The sequence below is a fragment of the Labrus bergylta genome, chromosome 18, assembly GCF_963930695.1.
Source record: "Labrus bergylta chromosome 18, fLabBer1.1, whole genome shotgun sequence".
In the NCBI taxonomy this organism is placed as follows: Eukaryota; Metazoa; Chordata; class Actinopteri; order Labriformes; family Labridae; genus Labrus; species Labrus bergylta.
In genome coordinates this window covers 24797034-24815907 of record NC_089212.1, presented here as the reverse complement: position 1 = coordinate 24815907, position 18874 = coordinate 24797034, and the positions used below count along the sequence as shown (strand labels likewise).

General features: G+C 44.7%; 1 protein-coding gene across 4 annotated transcripts in view; it reads right to left on the bottom strand.

Moving 5' to 3' along the window:
• atrn (attractin) overlaps positions 1–18874 on the bottom strand; it is a 206820-nt gene that overhangs the window by 140836 nt on the left and 47110 nt on the right. For all 4 annotated transcript variants that reach the window (XM_020643358.3, XM_065947750.1, XM_065947751.1 and 1 more), the window contains exons 11-20: positions 18748–18832; positions 13420–13640; positions 11845–11966; positions 10145–10283; positions 9080–9261; positions 6890–7109; positions 6264–6449; positions 3604–3849; positions 2638–2775; positions 858–951 (exon numbers count right to left, since the gene is read on the bottom strand). In XM_020643358.3, coding sequence (XP_020499014.2) covers positions 858–951; positions 2638–2775; positions 3604–3849; positions 6264–6449; positions 6890–7109; positions 9080–9261; positions 10145–10283; positions 11845–11966; positions 13420–13640; positions 18748–18832 — 1633 coding nt within the window. The remainder of the gene's footprint in view (positions 1–857; positions 952–2637; positions 2776–3603; positions 3850–6263; positions 6450–6889; positions 7110–9079; positions 9262–10144; positions 10284–11844; positions 11967–13419; positions 13641–18747; positions 18833–18874) is intronic.

Below are 18874 nucleotides of genomic sequence, written 5' to 3'. Positions count from 1 at the left end.
TCGCACAGCAGCCATTTTTACGGTGACATCACACTCAGGGGGAGGAGCCTGAGAAGGCTTCAGTGAAGTCTGTGTGAAAATGGCTAAAATGTGAAAGAGTGCAGACTGTCCGTGCTGATCAGCTGAGGAGAAACTAAACAAGAGAGGGATTCATGACCATCACACACTCATGACGGATGTCTTCAGGAATAACAGAAACACCAGAATGAATCAGAAACAAAAGGAGGAATCTGTCTGCAAAAGGAGACAGAAGCAGACTAGTCTTCAGACTGATGACCACTCGTTTCCCAAAACTGTATCTCAGGTTTTTTTTTAATGGGCTTTGGGGAAGCCCTGCGGTAATGAAGGCCAGGGTTAAGAGAAGTGCTGCAGGCACTAATGAACAGCTGCTTCCCACAGTGAGCCAAAAAAAAAAAAAAGAAGAGGGCTATGAGTCTTTTCTTAAAGTCCTGACTTATTACCATGAGGCCTCGCACGTCTTGTAAAATGACGCCAGTACAGAATAAATCCTTGAATTTTAAGAGGCTTCACATTTGACTTTGACGGTAAAACGAGAATGATAATGACAGTATGAAGAGATGGATATCAAGTTTTCAGCACCTTAACTATCAACAATGAGCACCTGTCCATGAAGCACTGATGATCCTGTTACAGGGCAGTAAAATAATCGAGATCTTTTCAGGAGTGCAGATGTGAAAACGGCTTTAAATGCTGTAGTTACTCGTAGTTAAGATTGAAAATTTGAAACGATAAGACCGCTAAATGTTTATTTTTCCTGAAACTGTGGACGAGTGGAGGAGCGGCTGTGAGAGTGCGGAGGCAGTTTGGAGTGGTGGAGAAATCCTTAAAAAACTTACAGGTGGCAGCGATCTCCTTTGATGCCCTTGGTGGTGCAGAAACACTTTCCGTTGTTGGGGTTGCACATGCTGGCGTGGCCGTTACACTTGCAGGCTGAAGGGGGGGGGGGGGGGGGGGGGACACATGACACATGAAAATGATTAAATATGAAAACAAGTCACTGCCATTATTCTGACCAGACCAAAGTTCCTTAAAGAAATCACTTATACAATGATGAAAAAATGTTTTTACAGAGTCACTCCTGTGTAGCATTTTAACTCAGTCTTGTCTCCGTCTCAGACTTGGCAGACTCCAGATTTGAATTCAAGACCGGTCAAGACCACCACTGAGAGGCTATTTTTGATCCACGTCATTACTTTTAATTAGAAGGAAAACACCTCTTTCTAAAAGAACAAATAACCTCTATTCATTCTTAATTTGATTTTTTCCCCGGCCGCAACCTTCCCGATGTTACGGTCTAAGTGAGGGACACTCCCCCCTGATTTTTTTCTGTGATATTTATGGTCTTGTCCCTGAATCGAAGGTCAATGAATCGAGTCCAACTGAGAAGCCAAACAAACCCGAGTGAAGACGACGGCAAAAAAACCACAAGACAAGCCTAGTCCAAAGAAATGATCTCTTCAAATATTTGATGCATAGAATACATATAAAGATGGACGACGTGCCTCAAACTTCTCCTGCTGTACAAAGGTGAAGCCAAAATCATCTCCACTGACATGTTGCGCATTTCGAGTCAGTCTGCATAGTAGGTATCGGCTGGAAGAGCTATTGTAATGATTGTGATGATGTCCTGTCGCTCCTGAAATCAAACAAACCCAGACACGATTACCGCTATGGTCTTGTCCTGGTGTCGATCCCTAAATGTCTCGGTCTTGGAGCACTCTGGTCTCGGGTATGTCTCGGTCTCGGTTACTGTAGTCTTGACTACAACACTACTCCTGTGCAAAGAGGTAGACCGGACTAAAAAGCTACATCTCCCACACGAGTTCTGGCTCCACCCCCCTCCCCTTGAGGTGACTTTGAACATCCCATTCATGAGACAGTTTCTGTGTCCAATAACAGATGCCAAATGTCTGTTTGGTTGTGTTCATTACCGAGGAGCAGACTTCTAACACCTGCCTGAATGTGTCCCACCTGTTGAACTGTGATCACTAACGATCTCTGAGCTGCAAACACACAAAGAAGTCTGTGTAACCTCTGGAACAACAAACCAGCACGATGATGTCATCCTCATTTTAAAACGTGTTATTTTATCAGCTCCTATTGGAGGTATTGATTGTGCATTTTCTGCTCGCTGATGTAAAGAACGCCATGATGGGTCAGGTGGAGTTAAACGTGCCTGAGGGGCAGAAAAAGAGAGAGAAGCATAAACACTGACAGGAAGAAGAGAGGCTGGTTTATTGATCGCCTGTCACTGAGCGTAGTGTAAATGTATAATCCAGAGGGTCACCTGTGATAAGAGAAATAAAAAAAAGGAGGGCAGACATTTAAAAAAAAGGAACATTTGGTTGTAGATATATCGCTGAGCTAAAATGAAGCTGTCGACGGAACAGAGGATTGAATTGCCGTCTGATTGACTGACTGTCACTTTGAGCTGCGGAGGGGGAGTAAATCTTTAATATCCCGAGGGGGTCGCTTCACCGTGCAGCCGGAGAATCAGGAAAAAAAACGGCCAACATAAAAACTGAACTGTAAAAAAAAAAGAAAAAAGTGACAAGCTAAACGAAGCCCAGCGCAGGCAAGCGAACTAACCGACTTCATTTAAGTGGAGATACTCACGCTGGCAGCTTCCCCCGTTGGTGGGGTCTCCGTAGAAGCCAGAGATGCAGCTCTCGCAGTGTCGGCCCGTCGTCAGGTCCTCGCACTTCTCGCACACGCTCTCGTTGACACACTGGCTGTGACCGTTGCACTGACACGCTGCCAGAGAGGAGACAAGAGCACATCCAGTGTGAACCGCACGTACAGGACTGAAGCTGTTTTTCATTTGTTAGTAAAAAAAAAGTATTACACGATGGTTTAATGAAATGTCTCTGTGCTTGGCTCTGGAAAAGATAACATATACACTTAAAGACAAACGAGAATTATTTGATGATATCTGGGGCCTATATATTAATTTTCTTCGGGTTAAAGATCCGTCACATATTTTGAGCTAGGCTGGTAAAGAGTTGGCAATGTCTGTAATTGTGCTCATTTTTGCAGAAACTGTTCTCGGGCAGAATATTTGTGATTAACAAATCATCTATGGCAATGTACTCCCTTTGGTTATTTTTATCTAATACGGACGGTAATAATTTTGCAACATTTTGTAATTAAAGTTTTTTATTTATTTTATTTTATTTTATTATTATTATTAAAATATTTTTTTTTTATTTTGTATTATTATATTTTACTTTTTCCCCCCCTTATTTTATAAATGTGTATATATATGTGCATGTGTATATCTTTTTTAATTTTTTTTCCTTAGAATTTCTTTAATTGGGATTGTGTGTCTTGGAAAAATGTTTAAAACTCAATAAACAAAAAAAAAAAGTGAGTGCACTCTGGGGGTCTGCTCGGGTTCTGATCTGTCTGTTGCTGCTGCACATCGGACTCACTTATTATATTATATATAATACTCACTGTATTGTCTGCTCTGTCTCACATAAATGAAGCTGAGTATCTCATGCGGTCAAAGGAATCTTTTTTTACAAAACATTTAAAGAAGAAAATCATTTAGAAGTGATGAAACATGTAACTCTTGTGTACCTGGGCAGTGGATGAAGGACCAGTTGTATTTGGCCTCTCCGGGGCACATGCTGGCGTTGAGGGCAGGCTGGGGGCTGGCCGGCACGCCGGGGAGGGTGGACGGGGCCGGGACCGAGGTCTGGAAGGGCCCCCGGTACGAGCCCTCGATGCACTGACCTTTGCCCGTGTTGCTGGGGTCGGTGCACCAACCGCAGCCGGGCTGATCCAGACACATGCCGCATGTTCTGTACCCGGAGCAGTTCTCCGCTGCAGCAGAAACACACACACACACACACACACACACACACACACACACACACACACACACACACACACACACACACACACACACACACACACACACACACACACACACACACACACACACACACACACACACACACACACACACACACACACACACACACACACACACAGCAGTTAGAAAACAGCGTAGGATATTTGTTAGTGTGATGTCGGATAACCCTAATAACCTCTGTGACCACTCATTAATAAATGCTTTAAACATGACCAACACATCTTGTGGTGCGTTCCATTTGATCTCAGAAGTCGGAAATTCCAAGTTGCCAGTCGGATACGTCATCAGGACATCGAGTAACTTCAGTAACCTGAGCTAAAATCCAACATGGCTGCTACGTGCATCAACAGTAAAGTATAAGAGATTGGGACTTGTGTCTACTGGCAGGTCTTCCTACATGCACTATCAACACCCTGCAGGTGAGGGGTACATGTCACTCCGTTGTTAATTTCCCTACACTGCCAGTCCCAGTTTCTGCTCGAATCAATTTAAAAACTCCGCTGCTCGCCTCCCAAAACTCTCTGATCCAGGTCTACACTCCCTCCCGCCCACTACGCTCTGTCAATGAGAGGTGTCTGATCCAACCTTCACAACAGGGTCCTAAGACGCTGACTAGACTCTTCTCCTCTGTCGCCCCCCGGTGGTGGAACGAACTACCAAACTCCATTCGATCTGCAGAGTCCCTCTGCACCTTTAAGAAAAAACTAAAGACCCAGCTCTTCATGAATACCTACTAACTTAATGATGACGATGATGACAATATTTAGGATGGTTTTGATTCTGAACAGAACTCTTAATATCAGCTGTCCATGTTGTGCTCTGCCTCTGGTCACTTCCTGTCAGCACCTGTGTGTCCTATCAGACTTAAAGCTGTCTGTTTGCTCTTCCTGATGTTGTCTCCTCCTCTCTAGATCCTTGCTTGTACTTTTCTTACTCTCTGATGTTTGTTGCTTTGGATAAAAGCGTCTGATAAATGAATTGTAGAATAGTAATGAGTTCACTCCTGCAGACAGTGAGCATGTTTTGAGTGACTTCTCTTGAGTAACTAAAGCTTCCTGTTTCTGTTCTTTGTCACATACATGTTAGTAGCGATGTAAACACAGCACCATGATTCAACGAGTAATGGGAATGGTTAGTTTGTAAGTGTTATCGGGTGTTCTTTATAAGGTCGAGTGTGTTTAACTGTTTACATTAAAAACACCCACAACACCTCTTCAACAGTTCATCGAGTTCATTTCTCAGCTGCTGGTTCTCTCCACCTTCTCTCTCACAGTAGATATTTGCTTGTATTTCAATTCCTAACTCTCGCCCTCGAGGAAGTTTCTTTTTCTCTGCCTTCGGCTGTAAGCAACAAACTTGTACTTAATTGACCTGCCAGGTTAAATAAATGAAAATTGTTCTCCGCTGCTGCACCGTGCGAAAAGAAAGCAGCAGCTGGAGACTAAGTTATCAAACTAAACCAGATTATTAATCCCCATCTCATCTGCTGGAGGGGCGGCTGTTTAATGTGCTCCACTTAATGAAGGTTAAAAAAAAAAGAAAAACACACAAACATTTCAGATGCTCCACAGAGACAGGGTTATTTCAAAATGTTGCCTTTTTTTTTAAGTGTGATGGAGGTCTCTATATGTGCGCAAGTGGTGCAGGACATTAGCTGTCGAGCATAATGCGTGCACGCTGAGTTAGCCCCCCCCCCTCTCATTGATTGGTGCTCATGAATCCGGCCTGGGAGTGAAGCAGTTATGGCTGCAGCTCAATCAGAGAAATGAAGGCGCTGCATGATGTGTCAGGCAGACAGAGTTTTGAGAAACAGAGATTTGTTTGCAGCACGTTAAGTATAGAAAGAGCTGGGGGAGGGGTCACCTATAGCAGCCTGCTATAGGCTCCGTTTCAATGTCTAATTCACAAAGTGTTTTGCACTTTCAATGGTTTTCATTGTGTTTTATTATTATCACTTTGTTATAAGGTCTTGGCCTGTTTGGTGTGCACTGGAGGGGGGTGGGGGGGTTACTGCGGTATAACAATGTGTGCTTTGCTTTGTTGAACTTTAGGGAAAGCCCTAATGTAATGATGCACTCAATGCCAGGAGGAGTAAAAGAGGAAGGACGATGTCATGTCTCTCTCGAGTTCCTCGCTGCTGCAGGGTTTTTTAAATCGCCTTTTTTGACCTCACTCCGGGGGCCTCATGTGTGTCAGGGTATTTTAATTCCATTCCACATACTACACAGGATCTAAAAAGAGACTGAACGGCATCATTTTTTTGTTTTACATTTAGTGATGACAAAACTGGAGAATCGGTCCAGTGTGTAGGACTTCTCATAAGTGAGTTTACAAAAAGAGGGACTTGGAGAGGTTCTCTTACGCGGACATGTGTTCATGGTGTACCACTCCATACACTGTCCGAAGGGGAAGGAGGCCACGTAGGCGTTGGAGTCGACGCACTGCTTCATGTTGCTGCACCACATGCACTCGGAGCTGCTGCTGGTGCACTCGCTGCAGGTGGCTCTCATGGCGCACGGCGTCCGGCACTGCTTGGCGCTGTGGTTGGCTGAGGGGGACATGAGAGAGAGGAGTTATGTTGGAGCCCGTGGGAGGGTTAGAGAAACATTCAGTCAACAAGAGCAGCAGCATGGACGTTTCAGTGAGAGTCAAACCTCCTCTGGTGGTTCCTTACAGGATAATATACATCCCTGATGCATCCTAACTTTCACTCCCGTCATTCATCGATTGTCCTACATTGCACCTTTTGTACATTTTGTGGTTTTTATTTTATATTTTTACATTTTTAAATTCTATTTTATATATTGTAATATCTTCTTATTCTGTATTATTTAAGTTGTTGCTAGTTCTGCTTTATTTCCTTGTTAATTGTTTAGCACCAATACACCAAGTCAAATTCCTTGTATGTGTAAATGTACTTAAACCCAGATTCTGATTCTGATTCTGATTCTGATTCTGATTCTGATTCCTCAGGTAAAATGAGCTCACCTGGTCGTTCACACAGGCTGCCGTTCACCGGGTTGATGCAGGTTTGCGCTTTCAGCCCGCTGGACGCCGGCTCGGCCAGGTAGCCGCAGAATCCGGCGTCGCTCGGCTCGCCGGGCAGCCACTGCAGGGTGGTGTTGGTGAAGGGCGACATGTCCTCCCAGCACCAGTACGACACGTTGATCTTCCTGAGCCCGACCCAGGGCGTCACAGAAGCCTTGTACTGCGGACAAACACACAACACATCGTCAACGTCCAACTCCTTCATCTTTAACATTTTGAATCAGCTTCTTCACACCCTCTCATAACAAAAGACTAAACACATTCCTGCTCATCTTTTCACCCTGCAGGTCACAAAAAGCTGACATGTTAGTCAACTATTTTCCATCTTTAAAAAAGAAACCTACAGGCTGATTGTAAGTCGTTGTAATTCAATATTTCATCTGTAGTGAAATAAACTCCCCCCTGACCGAGCGACCGAGTGGCTATAAAAGCAGCTTTACTTCACTCCTCTTGGGAGGCTCTGTTATCCATCCCATCTCCAATCAATGGCCGTGCTGTTGCAGTAGTAGTAAACAAAGGGAGCTCGATCTCCCGCAGACGTGGGTCGAATTACTGTTCCATCCAGATTTAATTGCGTTTTTTTTTGTTTGGATTGATTGATCCTGTCTGGAAATTGGAACTCCTAAACAGTGTCAATACAGCGCGGCTGCAGGGAAGACTTGTGAGGCATGTTGTCTCTGCGCCCCGTACAGGGAATTTTTATTATCGAACTGGACACATTGAATATCAATGTTACTCCACAGCAGCAAGCTTTTTATTTTTTTACCTTTAAGCACCAAGATTACACGGGACCAGCGACAGAATGGAGTCTTAACCAACAGGGGAAATCTAAACAACCTCATTAGTATGGATGGAAAATGTTTTTTCTCAGCTCAGGCCCCCCCGCTTTGTGATTTAGACCCAAATGTTTTAGCTTCAACATTTCATACGCTATGCGGTGGCCCCGAGAGCACTTTGTAGTATCATAAGTGGCTTACATTTATGCATGGGTGGAACTTCGGCGAGGGGAACGCAGCGTTTGTGCTCGTTGGGCGATCTGTGCAGAAGCTGAAGCAGGACGTGCAGCCGGAGATGACATCGTGTGTTTCCTTTTTCTTTTTAGTGCAGACCGGGGTCGTTACATCTGAACGCTCGCGGTTGCTTTTGAAACACTCTGGGTTATGTAATACTCTCAAGTGGAGACACACTGTCAAATATTTAGACTGATTTTTGCTTTGATAAAGCCAAAATGTGGCTCCTAAAAAAGCATATTTGCTCATCAGCTGGAGGAATGTAGATTTCTCTTTAAAGCTGATTTTAATCAGGAAGTGAGAGACTGTGAACTCTTAACTGCCAATTTCCACATATTCATGCACGCTGCGTTCCGTTAGTGCTACCGTTTTGCTCCATCAGATGGAATTTCCCTCCATGACATCACAAAGGGCAGTAGCCCCTCCCCCAGGTGGGTGACACTCCCACAGCTAGGTGTTTGTTCTGCCCTCTGAGTCTGCCTTCTCACCGTAAACAATAGGACATGGAGCGAGAAAGCACCGAGTACACCCAAGCCCTTCTAGAGAGGGGGCGTGGTCAGACACAGCTCATTTACATATTTAAAGGTACAGACACAGAAACAGCCTGTTCTGGGCAGGGCTGAAATAGAGGGGTTTATAGACATGATCAAATACAGGATCAGAGTGGATTTAGAACAAGAAACTTCACACACATGTTTTGAGGAGCTCTGAGAATTATGAAGAGGAGGAGGAGGAGATGTCACCTTTAATGTTTGTATTCTGAGTTATTTTCATGTCCAAACTGACTTGATGCACAGATTAAAGCTAACCCTGTACACCGCCCCCCTACCATCCTCTCATCCATCTGTGGATATGTGACCTGCATCTGATGATACAAACAGCAGCTTGTGACGGCGAGTCGATTGTTGGGATATAGATTTCTGCGTATGTGCTCTAATGGAGCGAGTAAGAGGAGTCTGAGCTCTCAGGAAAGATTCTGTTAGTCGCTCCACGTTCACCGGCCCATAAATCACACACAAACAAAGGAAGTAAGCAGAGCTCACCTACACGTTCAAAGACAGCAGCTGACACAACGATGAAAAACCTCACACATGATGACCCCACCCCCCCTCCTACTCACCGCCACACTCATTATCTGCAGCTCCTTGAGGACGAAGTCGACCTTCTTCTGCGTGGTCAGCGAGGCCAGGACGGCGTTGTGGCTCCTGCAGGCCAGCTTGGCGTTGTCGTACGAGTCCTTCGCTGTGATGAACTTCAGGCAGGAGTTGCCAACGAGGTGCCAGCTTTCACCACACACGTTCTCTGTGATGAAGAGAACAGCGGAGGAGTTGGCGTTAGACACAGCAGGTTGTTAGACTGCAATATCAGTAAACACCCAAATCTAAGGAAGCTAAGGATGTCAAACTTGTGGATACTTCAATAGCTAATCATGTCTATAAAATAATATAATCAGCATATTTTAAAGGACCAATCAGTAAGATATCTACTGAGTGAAATGATAAAGATAAGGAAACATGCTATGTTGAAGTGCTGGCTTCTCTGACAACAATGCAGCAGCCAGTATGTCCTCCTTCTAACTTTAGATTCTGCTCCTGAATGCTCTGGATTTGTTTGGACCAGAGAAGGTAGGCGCTTTTAAGACACACCCCACCACATGGCCATTTTGGATGCCCCTCGGTTTGCCAGATATGAGAGCAGTTATCAGGTCAACAGGTGTTGCAGCGATGGAAGCGGTCAAGAGAAGTGGTTCAGATAGAAGTGATTGTACCCGACCTAAAAAGCCTCTGCATGTTTCTAATAAGCTCCACGAGCAGAAACGTGCTCAAACTAGGATCAATATTGGAGATGCTTTTGAAAAATGGAGAGAGGTTAGAACACAGAAAGGTTTACAGACCCATGCAGAGCTGGATAAACACTGAAGCTTCAGAGTCCACCACATGGTGACCTGAGTGAGCATAGACTCTAGAGGGGGGGGGGGGGCACCAACAACGGTGTATTTTGTGTTTAAAAAAATCGGATCAGCCGAATAGATCTCCTATAAACTTCCCTTTATGGCAGTGTGTGTGTGTGTGTGTGTGTGTGTGTGTGTGTGTGTGTGTGTGTGTGTGTGTGTGTGTGTGTGTGTGTGAGAGCTTTGATGCCTCTTTTAGAAAACTAAAGGTATCGTCCCCTCTTCCACGGTTACCTGGCAGTGAGATGCACTCCTGGTTTCTGGGTTCCCACTGACAGTTCTGGTCCACAGCGCAGCTCTTGCAGCTGGTTTTCTTGTTGCAAACGAATGACGGGTTGTCCTTGGGGCAAATTTCATACTCCGCTAAGGCTCCCTGGGAAAAGAAAAAGAGGAAATGAATAGACTCAGAGGACATCTGTTCATGTGGAAATGAAGGCTGCAGAGCTATGTGAGTAAAAGAGAGGTTCTCACAGGAAATTGTGATTATTAAATAACTGTATTTGGAAAGATGGACCCATTATGTATGAAATATATTTCAAATAAGTGCAGGAGAGTGTTAGAGGAGAGCAGTGTCTGGGTGTCATAATGCATCTAAATGAGCAGTGATTTAACAAATCAGATTCAAAGCTGGAAACAGGAACGTGCTTCATCAGTTCGTTATCCAATCAAAGCTCAAATTTGAAATGTAATGCTTTTATAAGGTTTAATAAACACAGGTGGAGGACATTAAAGGAAGGTTTTTCACAATAAGAGCGTATGTTTTGTATACAGAGATTGAAGAGTTTCTGTGGGATTGTCTGCTGGAAGCGGTTTGTGTTTCAGATATAAGTCCACTACTTATTGATATTTAATAATAACAGGCTGTGTACCATAACAGGGTTTTTATTAGTTTGTGCTGGCAGAGCCCAAAAACTTCTGAACTATTACTGTTGCTAGGTTACGAGAGTTGTCTTGCAGCACTTCACTTGGTAGTGACAGCTTTCTTGATATTTGCTTTAATATGAAATTTAATAAAGAAAACGTAAAAACATCGGGAAGAGGATCGAGTCCTCGAGAAAGCAGAAGCTATAGGAAAAAAAACTTTACTAAGATTCACCCAGGAGCTACTGTATGTGAGCGCGCAAAAAAAACAAAGATGCTGAGGTCGTTTTTGCACGTAGGGCGCTCAAAACATTGAACTTCAATGTTTTGCTTTTTGTGGACACAGGAACTTAAAGCCTGCATGTATCCACCTGCCAGCTTTGTTTCTCTATTGTTCCCGGGTAAGGAGAGAGCGTTTGCAGCAGCAGGCGGACACCCAGAGAAAAAGGCGCAGCGCCCAGCTTCCTTTTTTCAAGCGCTGTGCAGTTGCTTCGAGCGCCTCCAATTGAAAATCTTTCAGCTCTTCAGAAAGGCGGCTCAAATCATAAAGTAGACCACATCCTCCGTGCTCTGTGTCTGACCAGAGACGTGATAACGGGTTTGATGCTCATAGTGAAGGGAAAAAAAACCTCTCAAATATAAAACATCCAGTGAAAAAACAACGGAGCAGAGTCGGACGTTGTCAAGAGACAAGACGCAGCACTTTTATTCTCAGCCCACTAAGCGCTCCAGAGGGCACAGCCAGCGCTTTTCTTCCCCAAAATGAAACGCTAGTCAGACACTGGGCGTAAGAGTGAAATTTCAGCTTGTGTGACAAAAGCAGTTACTTCCTGGTTTGTTTTGTAACAGAGATGAGGACTCCTAGTTCACCCAAACATTTCACTAAGTTCACGGTTTCCTCCTCACTTTGCTTTAGTCGCTTTCAGAGGGAGATTATTTGTGTGTTTTTACTAATATTCAGCAAACAGCAGCCAGGCGAGCTTTAACTGATAGTTGTGGACACAGCTGTGATGTATCTGCAGGGTTAGTGCTGTCGGCAGCACGGTCCATTTTTGTTTTGTTTTCTTTCTCACCGTGGCAGACGTGCAGTTGCTTCCCAGAGACACGCACTGGCCCGTGCACCACTGGCAGCCGTTGGTGTTAGCCGTGCAACTGTAGCAGTCTGTGTACTGGTCGCACCTCTCGTTATCAGCATCTGCAACATTTTGGAAGAACATGAACACTCTTGTACCAGAAAAAACAAAGAACAATTTATGACAACACAAAACAGAAAATGTTGCTGCAGCCGGGAAATAATTGGAGCGCCTGGTGAATATGAGGCAGCTTTCATCATTTTCCTCTCTACTCGGTAAATTTGACTCTGCTGTGTGAACCACAGATCAGTTAACTATTCCTGGACACTCTGTATCTTTTGGGGGAACGGGGGGACAGAGTAGCTGCCAGACAGCAGCAGAGAAAGGGAAGCCTCGGTGGTATTAAATGTGCCGTCTGCAAACATTTCTGTAGACGCCGAGAGCGCCAAACGAGAGCCGGCTTGTCGGAGGAGAAACTCAGAAATGTTTTGTAACAAATCACAAAAAGCAAAACAGGAGAGGATCCCCAGCGGGAGGTGGAGAGACCTGGCTGAACTGTCTCTGATGATTACTCTGATTGTTCTCACTCACACACACACACACACACACACACACACACACACACACACACACACACACACACACACACACACACACACACACACACACACACACACACACACACACACACACACACACACACACACACACACACACACACACACACACACACACACACACACAAGGCAGGAAAACTTAAGAACTGGGACACGCTGCCATTTTGAGATGTGTTTTTAGGACATGTTAGGAACACACACATGCACACTACCACACACACACCAGCCTGTTTTTAAAAAGATTTTTGGATTCATCAATAACTTGACTAAGATGTTTCTAATTATCTGATCTCCTGCAGATTTTATCACCTTAAAGCTCCTGTGAGACAGATTTGCAACATTTCTTTCATATTTTTAACACCCAGCGGTGAAAAGGAAACAATACATAGAAATATATATACACAGTATGCAGATTCAGAGGCAGCATCCAGAACAAGCTTTGTGCCTCCTTTTTACAAGCATATAGATAGTCAGGTTAAGCATACTGTTAATGGAATAAAAAATAACAATAATAATATAAATAAATACATAATAAATAAAAAAAAGAAGTAGAAAAGGATTATATGAAAAAAAATAATAATAAATAAATAAAGAAGTAGAAAAGGATTAAATGAAAAAAATAAATAAATGAAAAATAAATAAAAAGAAGTAGAAAAGGATTAAATGGAAAAAAATAATAATAAAAAAATAAGTGTGCGTCATTTCCTGCAGATATTTACATCAAAGATTGTATGCGTGTTTGCACATAACCAAGATCTGTCTATATATATATATATATATATATATATATATATAAAATGCTCCTCTTGTCACTCCCTAACATGTGCATGACCAACAAGTTGTTTCTGCACATCTCTTCCTGTCACCTGAAAGCAAGAATCTAAAACTATCTCCGATTTGTTTTCACGTTCAAAGATTTGTAGGATTGCTGTGTTTTTTGTGCTTGGATTCAACCTACATGATCTCGTGTTACAGGACGCCGGTATCTGCTGCTCGGTCCCGTTGGCGTTGCTCTCCCAGGGCAGGCAGGTCCCCTGGGTGCTGTTCCAGACGCAGTGGATCCCCGGCCACGCCTGGCTGCAGGACGCCGCGCTGGAGAAGGCCAGGCAGCTGGGCGAGGTGTACATGAGCACGTCGCTGAGCAGCAGGCTGTTGAAGCCGCCGAACACGTACATAACACTGCAGGGAGGAGAGAGGAGGAGAGAAGATGTAAAGAGGGGATGAAGGAGGAGGGGGGAGGATTCAGGAGGTGAGAAGAGACGATTTCTGTCCCCCAAATCCTCCCCGGTTTTGACCTTTTGTGCACAGAGAGAGCCAAAGAAGCTTAGTCCGAGTGCTCTTCTTCTTCTTCTCTGGGCTTCAGCCGGCTAAATCCACAACAAGCCCTCTCTTCCTGAGGGATGGACCTGACAGACCCCCCCCCTTCTTTGTGTGTGGGTTTGGCTGCCAGTTTAGGGCATTTCTGAACATCTTTCTGCACTGGCCTCTGTTCAGCTGCTGGGATTAGTGTGTGTGTGTGTGTGTGTGTGTGTGTGTGTGTGTTGATGTCAGGGTCTGTGCAGGGTGTTTGGGTAATTCACACCAGTCTGATCAAAAGTCCCTTCAGATCGAGGAGGGCTCTCGCTTCACACTGTTCACTCAGGAGATCAGGAGGAGAGGGAACGAGGGATCAAGAAAAAGATGCACGTTCTGGCCGATTAGCCGATTCAGTAAAAAGAAGTATATTTTAAAAAGTGCTGGTTTGCATGATTACAGAAAAAGAGGCAGAGCTCCCTCACTCTCCTGCCATCGTCAGAGATTTGTTTTACACGTCTTTGGGATGTTTGTGTTCACTCTCACATGACGGATGTAAAAGGTATTCCGTTTTACTTGATGCATAAAAGCAGAACTTTGATAAAAGACTCTAAATATATCATGATTTTTTTCTGCAGAGAGAACGGCCTCATTACACTTCACAAACGTTCCTAAAAAGTTTCCATCTGGACTATTTCAGTAAACAACGCCCTCTGTATTCTCCACTTCACCGTCAGAAAAAGAAGCAGCAGGGCTTTGTGCAATCAAACCAGCACTTTAAAGTTAACGTCAAAGATCAGCATCTCATAATCATGCAATACTCCAGAAGTTTTGCACCTTAAACACCAGGAGGCTCTCAAGGTTTATCTTTTAGCTTTTTATGCCAAAGGTCAGATTTGAACCCAGACCACCTCCATGGACAGGGTGCACACTAACCACTAGGCTACTGGCGCCTCATGTGTGGCTGTTTGTGCCTGCAGCTGGTATATTTTTTATTTTTTTTAATTATCTGATTTGTTAATTAACGTCTTCACTGTACAAAGTTAATTTTCTCGAACATTCCTGTTTAAAAAAAACTCCCTTTTCGACAATTTAAAGACGAGAGAAAAAATGAAGTCAGGTTCTGCAACATGTCGCATTGAAGGCAGCGAGCAGTGTTGAACTGCTAGTCTAACAACGATGATTTTAAATGTATTTTAAATCTGTAAAATAATAAATAAATCTTCTTTCTGCTCCTTTTCAGTCAAGATTTGAGATTTTATTTTTGTGTTTTTTCAGCTTAGTGATCCGCTTCTTCTGCTCCCACTGCCTGCCAACCAGAGGGACTACACCTTTATCCCCCTTTGACTTTGTAACCCGACACACCACTTACAGAAGAATAAACAGTGTCTTAATAATAATAATAATAAACAATAATAATATATCGAGTTTAAACCTAATCTATGAGCTATGCTGTCCCTAAGAGAAAACAGTTCCTTTAACCCAGATCGTCCTCAGATGGGACAACCCAAAGAAGTTCAAATTGAGTTTTAAATAGAGAAGTAAAGAGTCGCTGAGAAAGTAGGAGAGAGCCGACATGTTCTGGACTTTGAGGAGGCTTTGGCAGCAGACTCTCTCTCTCTCCCTCTCTCTCTCTCTCTCGGATCGGGTTTGAAGTCTAGACCGGGGGATTGCTGGGAGGTTTTTGTAGCGGGATCTGAGGTGGAGTGGAGATAACACTTTGGGCAAAAAATAACCCTCACAAATCCGAGACGAGTCGGGCATTGGAGTGGGTTGAAAGTGGAAGTAGAACTCTAAAAATCTATTCTGAACTGGTGGTTTACAGGATGTGATGTCGCTCATATCCTCAGGACTCTTTTTTAACTGTAAATTAAAACGCTAACGCTCTAAATTTTGTGTCTCAAACCCAGTGATTGTGTGAAATCAGAAAAATGATCAATGAAGTATTCAAGCTCAGGAAGAGCCAACTTAGCCCCTCCCTCTCTTCCTCTTCCTGCTCTGGTGATCAGCTGATTTATGGGCCAGGAACCTCGTAGGCACCCTCAAAAACATTCACATTTCTAAATCTTTGATTTCTGTTCTGTTCTCATCCCTCCGAGAGAAAAGACTTAAACTCAGAACTTCTGACGACCTTAATGAGTCCTTTTTCATTTTTGCCTACCTACCACTTTCATATCTATAGTTTAACATATTTTCCATTGCCCCCCCCCCCCCGACAGCCTCTCCTGAGTGTGTGTGTGTTGCAAATTGTTCTCCCTCTCAACACGTTCAAAGAGCGGAGATGCGATCATGAATAAAAAGAAGCATGAGAGGTAATTTCCCCGCAGAAAAGCTGAAGATCCCTTCATATTCATCTCATCTGAAAAAGGTTGTCCCTGTGCTTATTTCTGATGCATATAGAACATGTTTGCTGACATAACATATTCCTGTAAATACCACGAGAGCATAATTAAACAGGTGTGGGCCTCGGTGGAAATGAAACCTGTCACCTTGTTTTTACATGCATTAAAGGAGGAGATACCCAGAGACATGTTTCTGTCCTCTGCAGTCACTTCACCACTGATTTGCATCTTTTCTTCTTGGTGTTTTTTTGAAAGATACTGGATGACAATAAAGAAACAGCACAGAGAATAACCTCCACAGTGACACTATGAACTCAATAGGAGGCTGTAAAATGAGTTCTTTCAAAACATATTCGCTCATCTGATGTTCTGCTGGCTGCTGCTTCAACATTCAGCGGCTGTGAAGGCCACAGCATATGGATCATATAATCTTCAAACTCATCACACCGCCCGGTGACCCCACTCCCCCCCCCGTCTGCAAGCAGCTGCACTCGTTACATCTGTTATTCTGATTTTTTCCCTGGAATCCATCGTCCATTTTATTTGTGAGGACAGATCTGATTCTGCTTTTTTTTTTCAGGAGAGCGTTTGGACAGATTGTTGTCCGACGGTTCACAGTCTGTCATTACTTTACACATATCTTAATTATAAAAAACAACTCCTGCTTAAAAGTATGAAACATGTATGTAGTGGTAACACAATAATCCAGAGTTTAGATTTAATTTGTGGAATTTAACGACACACAGACACATCTATATGTTTTTCTTTTGCAGCAGGTGCTCAACTAGAGGTGTCCCAACACTCGCATCTTAAACGTAGATATGGTAAAAGTAGAAAATGCATGATATAAATACCTGTTTTAATTATTACAGCAGTGAAAAAAGACTTTTCTTATTATGAACCCCCAAAGAATTGCAGCTAAACTCCTGCACATTTTCAAAAACTGCAAAAATAAGTCGACAACAAGACGTGTTTCAGACGTTGCTCCCTCTCTCACTCTCTCTTCCTCTCTCGCTCTCCCTTTCTCTCTCTCTCTCTCTCTCTCTCTCTGTCCCTCTCTCTCTCTCTCTCTCTCTCTCTCCCTTTCTCTCTCTCTCTCTCTCTCCCTGTCTCTCTCTCTCTCTCCCTCTCTGTCTCTCTCTCTCCCTCTTTCTCCCTCTCTCGCTCTCTCTCTCCCTCTCTCTGTCTCTCACTGTCTCTCTCTCTCGCTCTCTTCTCCCTCTTTCGCTCTCTCTCTCTCCGTCTCTCACTGTCTCTCTCTCTCGCTCTCTTCTCCCTCTTTCGCTCTCTCTCTCTCCGTCTCTCACTGTCTCTCTCTCACTCTCTCTTCCTCTCTCGCTCTCCCTTTCTCTCTCTCTCTCTCTCCCTTTCTCTCTCTCTCTCTCTCTCTCCCTGTCTCTCTCTCTCTCTCCCTCTCTGTCTCTCTCTCTCCCTCTTTCTCCCTCTCTCGCTCTCTCTCTCCCTCTCTCTGTCTCTCACTGTCTCTCTCTCTCGCTCTCTTCTCCCTCTTTCGCTCTCTCTCTCTCTGTCTCTCACTGTCTCTCTCTCTCGCTCTCTTCTCCCTCTTTCTCTCTCTGTCTCTCTCTCCACCTCCCTCTCTCTCTCCCTCCCTCTCTCACTGTCTTTCTCTCTCCCTCCCTCTCTCTCTCTCTCCCCCTCTACCTTTCTCTCTCTGTCTCTCACTGTCTCTCTCTCCCCCTCCCTCTCTCTCCCCCTCCCCCTCTCTCTCCCTCCCTCTCTCACTGTCTCTCTCTCTCCCTCCCTTTCTCTCTCCCTCTCTCCCTCTCCCTCTCTGTCTCTCCCTCTCTCTCCCTCTCTCTCCCTCTCTGTCTCTCACTGTCTCTCTCTCTCTCTCTCTCTCTGTCTCTCACTGTCTCTCTCTCTCGCTCTCTTCCCCCTCTTTCTCTCTCTGTCTCTCTCTCCACCTCCCTCTCTCTCTCCCTCCCTCTCTCACTGTCTTTCTCTCTCCCTCCCTCTCTCTCTCTCTCCCCCTCTACCTTTCTCTCTCTGTCTCTCACTGTCTCTCTCTCCCCCTCCCTCTCTCTCCCCCTCCCTCTCTCTCTCCCTCCCTCTCTCACTGTCTCTCTCTCTCCCTCCCTCTTTCTCCCTCTCTCTCTCCCTCTCCCTCTGTGTCTCTTTCTCTCTGTCTCTCTCTCTCTCTCTGTCTCTCTCTCCCTCTCTCTCTCCCTCTTTCGCTCTCTCTCTCGCTCTCTCTCTCCCTCTCTTTCTCTCTCTCTCTCTCTCCCCCTCTACCTTTCTCTCTCTCCCTCCCTCTCTCACTGTCTCTCTCTCTCCCTCCCTCTCTCTCTCTCTCTCTCTCTCTGTCTCTCACTGTCTCTCTCTCCCCCTCCCTCTCTCTCTCCCTCCCTCTCTCCCTCCCTCTCTCCCTCCCTCTCTCTCTCCCCCTCCCTCTCCCCCTCCCTCTACCTTTCTCTCTCTCTCTCCATCTCTCTCTCTCTTTCGCTCTCCCTCTCTCTCTCTCCCTCTACCTTTCTCTCTCTCTCTCTCTCTCTCTCTCTCTCTCTCTCTCTCTCTCTCTCTCTCGCAACAGGTCAAGTCTATTTGTCAACAAATAAATAAACATGTCAACAAAATGTGATGATAGAAATGTTTTTTTTCTGCTTGAAGTGAAGTGCTGCGTGATTGATCACCTGTCGCTGAAGACGGCCGAGTGTCCGAAGCGATTGACGTCATGGTAGAGGTCCGGGCGAGGCAGCGCCGTCCACTCGTCACACGCTGGAAGAGAAGAGAGAAAGACGCCATGAGGACCCCCACACA